Source organism: Suncus etruscus, chromosome 2, assembly GCF_024139225.1.
Source record: "Suncus etruscus isolate mSunEtr1 chromosome 2, mSunEtr1.pri.cur, whole genome shotgun sequence".
NCBI lineage: Eukaryota > Metazoa > Chordata > Mammalia > Eulipotyphla > Soricidae > Suncus > Suncus etruscus.
The window spans coordinates 17,252,349-17,264,306 of NC_064849.1; the positions used below are offsets into that span (position 1 = coordinate 17,252,349).

An 11,958-nucleotide genomic window follows, 5' to 3' on the forward strand; every position below is an offset into this window, starting at 1 on the left:
TATATCCATCATAAACCTGTCCATCCTAGGCACTGAAGACCCCATGTCTTTGACATCTAAGATTGAGTAATTAGGCCCAGATGGCTGAGTATTACTAGGACTAGCTTCTAAAACCCCTTAATAAAGCTTGGAAGGCCCCTTAAAATAAAATAAAACTTAGAAATACACTTCATCTTTTATCAGAATTCTCAACTGAGTCCCTATAGACCAGGGAAGAGGACAGGATAAACATATTCACTTAACCAGAAGACACAAACTAGTCAAGAATATTTTACCATGAAAAATTATTTTTCAAAATTGATTAAAAAAACAAGGACTTAAAGTTTTATGTCTAGTAAGGTTTAAATATGTAGGGAATGAATAAATAGTTAAAAGAGGATTTAAGTGTGGTCAGGGCAGCAAATAGTTTTTGCTTATTTCAACGATTTCAGAGCTATGAAATTTTTATATGGTGAGGGGACTTATCTTCCCTTCTAGATATTGTTTTTAAAACTACAACTCAAACAGTTTTAAAATATAGCAACTTAAACATTTTTTTAAAAAATCCCAAAAAAGATATATAAATTATTCAGTGTCAGTTGTTAACATTAGATTCGTTCCTGGGAGTTATGGGATAAGCAGAAAAGATCAGAGTAGTCACACATATTGTGCTTGGGACAGAATGAAAAAATATTAAATGACAACTTGTATTTTACTTTCTTACCCAGAACTGTTTCTGTGAAATACATGAACATAAATGTATTTTATTGACCTATATCTAGCCTCTCATGACCTGAAGATGAAAACCAGGGCGTAGTCAGAAGTAAGGAAAAACAGGGGATGTGTGTCCATCCAGGAGTCAAAATAACTTTTGGCTGAAAAGCATCTATGTGTCTATCCATATAGAGAGAAGTCAACTATGACTTGATCCCCGAAGTATCACACTATGGAATTCATTACAGTCTTGTCCACTTGCAACTCAAACCTGCTTGCTTTATATGATAAACTAATACCATCTAGTCTTAACTGCCTTATTTCTTTCCCTGGGAACTTTAACATAAAGGTTATTGCTGTGAGCAGGAGTCTCTAATTTCTACTGTTCCCTAGACCACAACTGTCATTTCCTTTTTATTCCTCCAATTGTAGATAACTTTATCTTTGCTTGTCAGGATGTTTTGCCTGATGGGGTATCCAGATTATTCTCTTGAAGGGATCTAACCTTTTGGTCATTTTGCCATTCTTACCCATTTGCCTTCAAACTGGACATAGAGTCCTATGAAGATTTTCTGAATAATTTCAGTAGCTTATCTGGGTGACAAACATTGCTTTTTGTTATTTGAGTACAATATCAGCTCTACATTCTTCTTAGTATTAGAATGTTTCTTCATCATAAATATAAAGAATCTAGGCAGTAAAAATATCTTAACATCAGGGCTGAAGAGGTGGCGCTAGAGGTAAGGCGTCTGCTTTGCAAGCGCTAGCCTGGGACAGATCCTGGGTTCGATCCAGGGTCACATAAGGTCCTCCCAGGCCAGGGGTGATTTCTCAGTGCATAGCCAGGAGTAACCCCTGAGTGCCAAGCGGGTGTGACTCAAAAACAAACAAACAAAAAATCTTAACATTTCAGGGGCCAGGGTATAGCACAGTGGTAGGGCATTTGTCTTGCATGTGGCTGACCCAGTACGGACCTCAGTTAGATCCCTGGTGCCCATCATATGGTCCCCCAAGCCAGGGGCAGTTTTCTGAATGCATAGGCAGGAGTAATCCCTAAAAGTCACCAGGTGTGGCCCAAAAACAAACAAACAAACAAAAAATACCCAAAACTTAAATTTTGGGAACTTTCACTATATATTCTAGTAGAATATATAGAATATATATATATATATATATATATATATATATATATATATATATATATATATATATATATATATAGTAGAACCAATACTGCTTTAGGCACTTTATAATTGCAGGGTATCTATATAGGTGAAGTTGCAAGAAGTACAAATACTATGAAATAGCACATTGAGAGGGATATTTATTTTTAATTATCATTTTACCATTTCATTGTGTTATCTCTGCTGGGAATATAATGCCAGGTGGTTGTCACATATTCAGAGTGTATATTTTCTTTTGAAGTATGACACCATCCTGTTAGAATATCATTTATAAGGCAATTATTCAAATGCCTCAAAGATTGTTTACAAATTTTTATCTGCTTCAAAGCATCTGGATTTTGTCTTATGTCATAGAACGAGCAATATCCATGGCTATTACCCTATTGGTGTCTACCCACTACTGTGAATTTATCCTTTGGTTGGATGGGGAACACATATTTATATATGTAATTAATTAAAAAGAAATATTGCCAATTTCAAAGAGGAATTTTCACTGCAAACGGTTGCTACTAACTAGCTAGTAGCTCTTTTTGAAAAAATATGTGTCTGCTCATGCTGTTATTTGATAATGGTTATTTATTTAGCATATGTCAGTCTTGATATTATGTTTCTGAGACCATACATAATCTTCATCTCAAACACAATTAATCAATTCATTCTATTTCTTTGGTTATTTATTGTAACTTTGAAGTTATATTCTCTTGGGTGGCCCTCAGCATATGACAAATGAAAGTCACACTTAAGCATTTCGTTTAGATTTTATCACATCCTGCCTCCCTAGATCTCACTGTTATGTATTTTTTTCCCACAACTTTATAGGTTCCTGAGAAATTAATCTATGGAGTTGCTATCACTCATGAGTCCACATATATTTTTGCTGCGGAATATTTCTCTTACTACACAAGTGGATCATCAGGTAACCTACCCCAAATATATTCACTGAGAGCATTTTTGACTAAAAGTGTCTTGATGAATTGGAACTGTGCTGCAGTATTTCACTTTAATGGACTACCTACATCTTTTGATGCTCAGAGACTGATATTCCATATATACATTATATTTAGATTCCCCCTTAACTATCTTTAAGAGATATTTTTCAATGAAAATATATATTTATGTTTTTAATAATAAAAAGAAAATAAAATTTACATGCTAGTAAATAAAATAAAATTCAAAGGACAGAACTCCCATCAAAGTTATGTATACACACATAAATTTTATTTACAATCTTGATGTATTCCATTGCACATTTCTTGACTTATCTCATTGGGATATATCTTATACCATGGAACAAGAAACAATTGTCAAGGTTTAGTTAACTATGTGTGTATTTTATTTAAATATAGACTTGGAAGATGAAGAAATTGTCTCTATATAATTCTCTAGACCAGTGGACCATCTGAGAGTTCTGAGTGAAGACTCAGTTTAGTAGCTGATCTTATATACCTCTTCTCTACAATGTAATTGTCTTTAGCTAACTTATTATCAGTGCTAACTCATACTGATGTCTTAAAGTTCTCAAATTGTTTGTACATTCATTACCTTTTTTTCTGGTCATGGGTATTTAAGTATGACCTTTGTAAAGGAGTATGGCAATTAGTCTATTTGTCATGATGTGGAAGAGTAAATCTCACAGAGATCTGTTCTCTGTTTGCATCAGTGAATTATGTATTTTATTATTAGCTGAGATTCAAGAATTGGATATAAATTTTCTTTTCCTTTTTAGTTTTCTTTAAATATTCTGATAATCTCTATAGTTATTTTGCTTGTTTAAATTAGTATTTGTAAAGGAGAATGTGCATACATCATAACTACCACATAGTTCTTTTAAATGACATATTGGGGGGTACTGGAGATGAAAACACAAGAGATATAGCACAGGAAAAAAGGGTGTTGGAGAGAGATATTTAAGGAACTTGCCTTGCATGAGGTCAATGTGAGTTTAAACCCAGCATCACAAATATGGTGCTTTGAATGCCTCCAGGAGTGATTTTTGACTGTATATCCAAAAGCCCTGAGCTTACTGTTCGTGTGAACCCCCCATTTATATCTTAGTTGACAATTCAATTGTTGCTTAGTATAACAGTTGTTTAGTCTATAGTTGTACATACATTCTTTCAATCTAATTTGGAATCCTGTGTTTGGCATTTTGAACTACTTCTGTAAAGTCCCTAACCTATAGGATATAATTATCACTGAGATCTTAAGGGATGCATTGAGAAACCATCATCATATTATTTATGTCATTGGTAACTTATTTATTCCTTAGATAAAATAGTTGCCAAAACGCAGGATACTATTGCATCACGTTGCTATAGGACCCACTGTGATCAGTAAACTAAAGGTGTGTGTTCCTCAGAGTTTGTATATGTATGCACTATGTTAAAATGCACTTGGGGCACTGATGGAAAAACCTGCTGTGCCAATTGGGAGACTTCTACACTGACGTATTATCTAACTTGAACCTAGAATCCAATTTCTCAAATAAAGAATTCAAGCACTCTAGCTGCTTTAATGAGTTTGAATTTAATTAATATTTTTGTTTGGGTAAGAGAAGAAGAGGTAAAAAATCAATGTGAAAGATGTGTAATCCACTTTGGTCAAAATAAAAATTAAAAAGAAAAAATATTAGTGTAAGAATAAACCATTAAATAAAATTTAAAAAGAAGTGGGTATCTATTCCAGTTTCAGAAAGCTTTAAATGTTTTTTATAAGTTTATTTTTTCAATTAAATTTTAAAATTTATTTTAGGTAATTTATAACAATAGTGTTAACTTTTATGGTTAAGGCAGAGCATCTTCACCATTACCAAAGTTCCCAAGCCATTCCACCATTTGGGCCAAAGTAGTAGTAAAGTTGATATGGCACGTGCCTTGCATGGAACCAACCCAGGTTTATCCTGAGCCCACTAAAGTGATTCCTGAGCACAGAGCTAGTATTAATCCCTCTGCATCACCAGGTATGGTAAAAACAAAACAAAACAAACAAAAAAGACAAAATAACAACAGCAGGGTAACATCTTCCGCCACTTACTTTCCTTACATCATGCCAATGATCCCAAACTTTATTATCAAAAGTAATATGAGACTACGCAAGATCATGTTTAGGGCTTTCTCCTGGCTCTGAACACAAGGATCACTCCTGGCAGTACTCAAGGGACCCCTTATGCAAGGAAAATGCTATCACCCCTGTATTTTTCCCCCTCTGGCCACAGATTTATTTTATAAAGCTTTGCCTAGAGCCCTTGAGTAGAAAGGAAGATGTCCAAACCACTGTGCAGGTCTTATCATCTCTCTTAAAATCTATTTTACCTTATTTATGTCTTATATATGAAATGAATGTAATAATGCCTTTTCAGGAAGTATCAATGAGAACTAATTAGTATGGTTTGATTTTATATGACACAGCAGGAGTTTATTAAATACCAGCTTCCTTCCCTATTGTGGTTGTTTGTCTAAATTGGTAAGTTAAATAGCTTATATTTGAAAGCCATTAACTCTGCTTATGGACAACTAGGACAGTTTTGTGATGAGATGATTTTTTTAGACATGTAAAGTTGAGATAAATTATTTGGGAATTTAAACATTTTTTTTATGGAGAAGGAGGACTAGAACTGAAAAATACTTTTGATAGCGAAAACAGTAAAGTTGCTGGGGTATGAAAGACCACAGGGCCCTCAGAAAACTCATTATTCCATATGGTTGGATAGAGAGCATGTAATTATGTACATAAGCAGTTTATGCATGCCCTTGGGTTTGTGTGTTGTAAGTCAGCCCTTTAATTAATATAGAATTTTCCTGTTCAGAAATTTGCCAATAATTATTGCCTAAATAGTTATAGCCTAGAAATCTAGTTCAGATGGTCTATGCATAATTTTATAACTTTTCTAATTTTATAACTTCAGAAAGATCATTAGCATTGGTGCTTCTGTTGGAAAAAATATTTAATGAGCATTGGTTCCTAGGATTAGGAGAACTAAAATATTGGCTTAAATAGAATATTAAAGTTAGATGAAAAAATTACATACCTTACACCTATTTAAATAATGAATGTCTTTTCTTCCTATTAATGGCATACAAAGAATACAATAAATATTTTTAACTTTAATTTAGGAGTCACATTCTTGCTATATTTATTAGGTGGAAATATGGCATGACTTGTAATAGTGAATAGATAACAAATTGTTTTAGACAAGAAGAATTAGGTTCTGTCAGCTTATAAACCCAGAAGACATAAATTTCTTCAGAGTCAATTGTTTCTCCCTTCCATCTTTTTTTTAAACTGTTTTATTCCTAGTGAAGTTTGGCTTTTGGCCACAAGTTTTGGAAGTATTCAAAGAGCCTGAATGAAGCTAAATTAGTAGATTTCCCAGAGGAGGAAGTTATAGTCTTTGGTTTCCTAAAACTATATACAGTTTTTATGTAGTTTTTAAAGAATTAGATTATGTATATATATATATATATGTGATCAAGTAACTACAAGTATTTTTAATTTAATTTCAGAGATAAAAATCATTAAATACAATCCAAATTTTTTTTGTTTAAATAACTTCCTTTATGCAAGCATGGCATGAATGAACCAGAAAAGTACTGTAAATTTTCTTCTATTTTTCTTTTTTATCCTTTCTTTTCTCTTCCTTTCTCCTTTATTTCAAAATAGATGATCATAAGGATTATTCAGTTGTATGTCCACTTGCATTATAAAACAACAGATTGTAGTCTGAATTATATTCAAGCAATTCTTGATTCTCTGTAGGCACACTTTATTTGTGACATAATTTCTTCTTTGTAATTTGGTACCCTTTTTCTAGTCACTGTGCCTCTGGATATGGGTTTATTTTCATCTCCCTAATATTATGGTAGGTAAAGTTTATATTGACTCCTCTGTTTCAAGTCATTCTCTCTTAACATCGGATGTATTTTAAGATATATTTTTCTGAGGTGTCACATAGTCTAGGAAATTGGTTAAGGTTTGTTTCCCACCAGGCTCCCAAACAGAAAAGGCAGTTCCCATTCCCCTGTCCGATAAGATCAGGGGGAACAGTTCCAGTTGTAGATAACCACAGGAAATAATTCACACAGTGAAAAGGTACAAGAATTGGTTCAGAAAATCCAATGCTCAAGCAAGGAATTCAAACTACAAAAGCTTTCTGCTCTTAAAATGGAGTGCAGCTCAGTGGAAGAAGAACAAAGACTGAGGCCCTGACTTCCTCAGAACCTTGCTTTTATTGACAAGAATCAGGTACCACCCTATGGTGGGAGCAGAATTCCAAGTAAGGAATAATCCAATATACTATCATCAGGTCACACCCTAAAGTGGAGTACAATTATTGTAGGATCAGTAACCCAAGTTTTCTATTGCATTTTTATTACTGTCACAAAATATAACTTGAAATAACGATCTTTTTTAAAGTTCATATGTCCCATTTGGGGATGAAAAAAATAAATCATTTTAGCATTTACCAGATTATGTGAAATATTTGTCTTGTTTTGTTTTGCCTTTATTGCTCTGATCACTAAGAAATTCTTAAGTGTACAGTAGTTAAGGCACTTGTCTTGTACACAGCTTACTTATTCTTGTACGATGCCTATTACCACATAAGTTTCCTCAAGCTAACTCAGGAGTGATCTCTCAGTCCAGAACCAGAGTAATCCTTAGCACCCCTAGGCTTGGCACAAACCAAATGAACAAAAACAAAAAGAGGCATTCTCACATTCCTCAATCATTAGATATGTCATGTTCAAAATTAAATAAGGGGCTGGAGAGAGCATGGAGGTAAGGTTTTTCCCTTGCATTCAGAAGATCAATGGCTCGAATCCTGGCATCCCATATGGTCCCCTGAGTCTGCCAGGAGCGATTTCTGAGCGTACAGCCAGGAGTAACCCCTCCTGCTGGGTGTGACCCAAAAAACAAAACAAACAAATAAACAAAAAACAAAATTAAATAAAATTTTAGGAAATAAATAAAGCTTCAAAAGTGGAAATAGTAATATTATGCAACTAATATACCTCATTAAATTCACCCATCATTTAAAGCATGTTATTTTCTAAAAAATTATTTCATCTTGATATCTATTCAGTTGTATCCACCAATATGTAATTGTAGGAAAATAACACATCTTAATTAGAATTTTAATTAAAAATTTAATTTAGATGTAGTTTTGATAGTTATTTTTTAATTGTTTCATTTTATTTTTAAGTTATTTTTAGAAGTAAAGCCAGGTTTTATTTGAAGTACTGAGGAAGGGGAGGGAGAGGAGAAGAAAGGAAGAGAGTAACATGCTCAAGAGAGAACACAGACTTCTCAAAAGTCTGAAGGAGCCCTACACACAACGCAACATAAAAGTAGGGAAACACACACAATTCTGTAGAAAGATGTGGGTCACATGTGCATGTGGGTACCATGTACACACGTCCAAGAAGCACAGGTACCTTCTTTAATTGTTTAAAAGTATTTTCAAAACAATTGGAAATTCAGATCATTTTCTGTTTCTCTTACAATTTTCATGCATTCTGTATCTTGGATATTCTTGGAAAATGTTAGAAATTTTATAAAACTATAATTAAATGTTGATACAAATTTTCATATTTCATCTTTCAGACACTTCCTGAAATTATGTGGAAATGAATCATGAGAAAGAAGGAAGATATTTCATTAGTGAAGATGTGCTTCTCTTTCTCCTGGGCCATCTACACTGTGGCAGAGCCACTGCTGCCTTCATTTCTATCTTCAGCGATTCACAGAACATCTGAACAGTGATGCTTGCCTTGGATTTACAGACTTTCTTTCTGAAACCTTGTTTACTTCTTTGGGGTAGAAAAGCTTGCACTAATTGCTCTCGATGGTGGCTAATTTTTTCAAGAGCTTGATTTTACCTTATTTACATAAACTTTGCAAAGGAATGTTTACAAAGAAATTGGGCAATACAACAAAGAAAAAGCAGCGTCATCAACAGCCAAAGGAGCATGACTTTTCTTTGCAAGGTCAATCCAAACCTCCCAAGTTTTCTAATACCTTGAAAAGCACTGTCAAGAAAATTACCAAGTGTTCATCCACTTACAACTTTTCTACTAAGGAAGTGGAAGCTAATAAAGAATTTTCCCTTTCACCAACATTCAGTTATCGAGTAGCTATTGCCAATGGCCTGCAAAAGAGTATTAACGTAACCAACAGTGATAATGAGGACCAACTTCAAGACTTATCTTCTATTGAGAGTTCCTATTCAGAATCACTAAATGAACTAAAGAGTACTACGGAAAAGCAGGCACAGTCCACACACATGATGCCTGTCCGACGCAACAGAAAAAGTTCCAGCAGCCTGGCTCCATCTGAGGGCAGTTCTGATGGGGAACGTACTCTCCATAGTTTGAAACTCGGAGCTTTACGCAAGCTGAGAAAATGGAAGAAGAGTCAAGAGTGTGTCTCCTCAGATTCAGAGTTGAGCACAGTGAAGAAAACCTGGGGAATCAGAAGCAAATCTTTGGACAGAACTGCCCGTCACCCCAAGACTAATACCCTGGAGCCAGGGTTCAGTTCATCTGGCTGCATTAGCCAAACACATGATGTCATGGAAATGATCTTTAAGGAACTTCAGGGAATAAGTCAAATCGAAACAGAACTATCTGAACTGCGAGGGCATGTGAATGCTCTCAAGCATTCCATTGATGAGATCTCGAGCAGTGTGGAGGTTGTACAGAGTGAGATCGAACAATTACGTACAGGGTTTGTCCAGTCTCGAAGAGAGACTAGAGATATCCATGATTATATCAAATACTTAGGTCATATGGGTAGCAAGGCAAGCTTAAGATTTTTAAATGTGCCGGAGCAAAGATTTGAACATGTTGAAAGTGTGGTGTATCAAATTCTAATAGATAAACTGGGCTTTTCAGATACATCAAATTCTATTAAAATTGAATTTGCCCAGAGGATAGGACAGCAAAGGGACTGTCCAAATGCAAAGCCTCGGCCCATCCTGGTGTACTTTGAAACTCCTCAACAAAGGGATTCAGTTTTAAAGAAATCTTATAAACTTAAAGGAACAGGCATTGGAATCTCTACAGATATTCTTACTCACGATATCAGAGAACGAAAAGAAAGAGTGATACCATCCTCCCAGACATATGAAAGCATGGATATGAAGCTGTCTACTCCGGAACCCAAAATCAAGAAGAATAATTGGTGTCTACCAAATGATAGTGATGGAGAATTGGAATCAGACCTCAATAGAAACAGCTATGCTATGCTTTCCAAGTCTGAGTGTCCTCCAAAGGGAAGTTCTTCCAAGTCAAGCTCAAAATCACACAATAGTAGATCCAAAAATAAAACCACTAACAGCAGCAAAAGTTCAAGTAAATCAAACTATTATAAAATGGCCTCACAATCACCAGATTCTAGTAGCTTGGACAAGCAAACCACGACCCATTATACAGACGCAACAACACTCTGGCATTCGCAGAGTGACTTTTTCACTTCTAAACTTAGTCGCTCTGAATCAGATTTTTCGAAGTTGTGCCAATCTTACTCAGAAGATTTTTCAGAAAATCAATTTTTTACTAGATCTAATGGAAGCTCTCTCCTGTCGTCATCAGACCGGGGACTTTGGCAGAGAAAACAGGAAGATATTCCTGCCTTGTCTGGGGGTACCCAGAATCAGCCTTTAAATGTGGCTGTTCAGAGTGTTCCAGGGCAGAGCGAAATTGAGAATACTGAAACTGTTGATAGTGGAATGAGTAATGACCTGGTATGTGCCTCGGGAAACCAGAGTCATTGCAGTGATTCTCAGATTTCTTTACAGGAAGACCTCTCTCCATGGAAGGAATGGAACCAAGAAGAACAAGTAACTGATTTAGGTTTGGATTCATCCACCCAGAACACTTTTGATTTTGACACAAATAGCTTGTCAGATCAACAACTAGATGTTTACAATAAAGAGCTGGAAGACTCAGGAAAGTGCCCCAGTGACCTCCAGGATGACACTGAGAGCTATGATTTAACCCAAGATGACAATTCATCTCCATGTCCTGGGTTAGATAATGATCTGCAAGTTGAATGGGTTGGTCAATATGATGACCTTGAAGCTAATGAAAAAGAACAGTCCCCAAATAAGAATCAATTGTCCATGATGTATCGAAGTCAAAGTGAAGTGCAAAGTGATGATTCAGAGGGTGCCCCACCGAAATCTTGGCATAGCCGGTTAAGCATTGACCTTTCTGATAAATCTTTCAGCTTTCCAAAATTCGGTTCTACACTCCAAAGGGCTAAGTCAGCATTGGAAGTTGTGTGGAACAAAAGCACACAGAGTCTCAGTGGGTATGAAGACAGTGGTTCATCTTTAATGGGGAGATTTAGGACATTATCCCAATCTACTGCAAACGAATCTAGCACTACCCTTGACTCTGACATCTACACAGAGCCCTTTTATTACAAAGCAGAGGATGAGGAAGACTATAGTGAACCACTGGCTGATAAAGAAACTGATTATGTGGAAGTAATGGAACAAGTCCTTGCTAAACTAGAGAACAGGACTAGTGTCATTGAAACAGATGAACAAATACAGGAATATGATCACCCTTCATATGAAACACCTTATGAAACTCCACAAGATGAGGGTTATGATGGGCAGGAAGATGATGTGGTGAGTGAAGGTGGAATAGAGCCCTTAAATGAAATATCAGATGAAATAGAAATAGAAGAAGATGAAAACCAAAACATCCCTGAACAGCCAGTGGAAACCACAAAGCCAAAAAGAATTCGTCCCTCTTTCAAAGAAGCAGCTTTAAGAGCCTATAGGAAGCAAATGGCAGAATTGGAAGAAAAGATACTGGCTGGAGGTACTCATTTTTCAATACTACATTATGAAGTAATTGTGCCTTAATATTTGGTAAAACCTCTTTAGAGAGCATATTTTCTTTACAATCTTATCAGAAATGATTTATTTTTAGGAAATATCTGTTCATTTTTGTTTTACTCTTACAGCTCTCCCAACAAGTTGGGTATGATGGTTTATAAAATAAGAGGGGTTTCAAGTAGATTATGCAAAAATGAACCTTAAAATGAAGAGATATCATGGGTAATGTGCTTG

The 11,958-nt window shown here is 35.3% G+C and overlaps 1 protein-coding gene across 1 annotated transcript in view; it reads left to right on the forward strand.

Moving 5' to 3' along the window:
- The window catches only part of LOC126001626 (protein unc-13 homolog C-like), an 853,998-nt gene extending 842,247 nt beyond the window's left edge, over positions 1-11,751 (forward strand). The window contains exon 2 of the mRNA XM_049768903.1: positions 8,673-11,751. Coding sequence (XP_049624860.1) covers positions 8,719-11,751 — 3,033 coding nt within the window. The 5' untranslated portion in view covers positions 8,673-8,718. The remainder of the gene's footprint in view (positions 1-8,672) is intronic.
- The last annotated feature ends 207 nt before the right edge of the window (positions 11,752-11,958 follow it).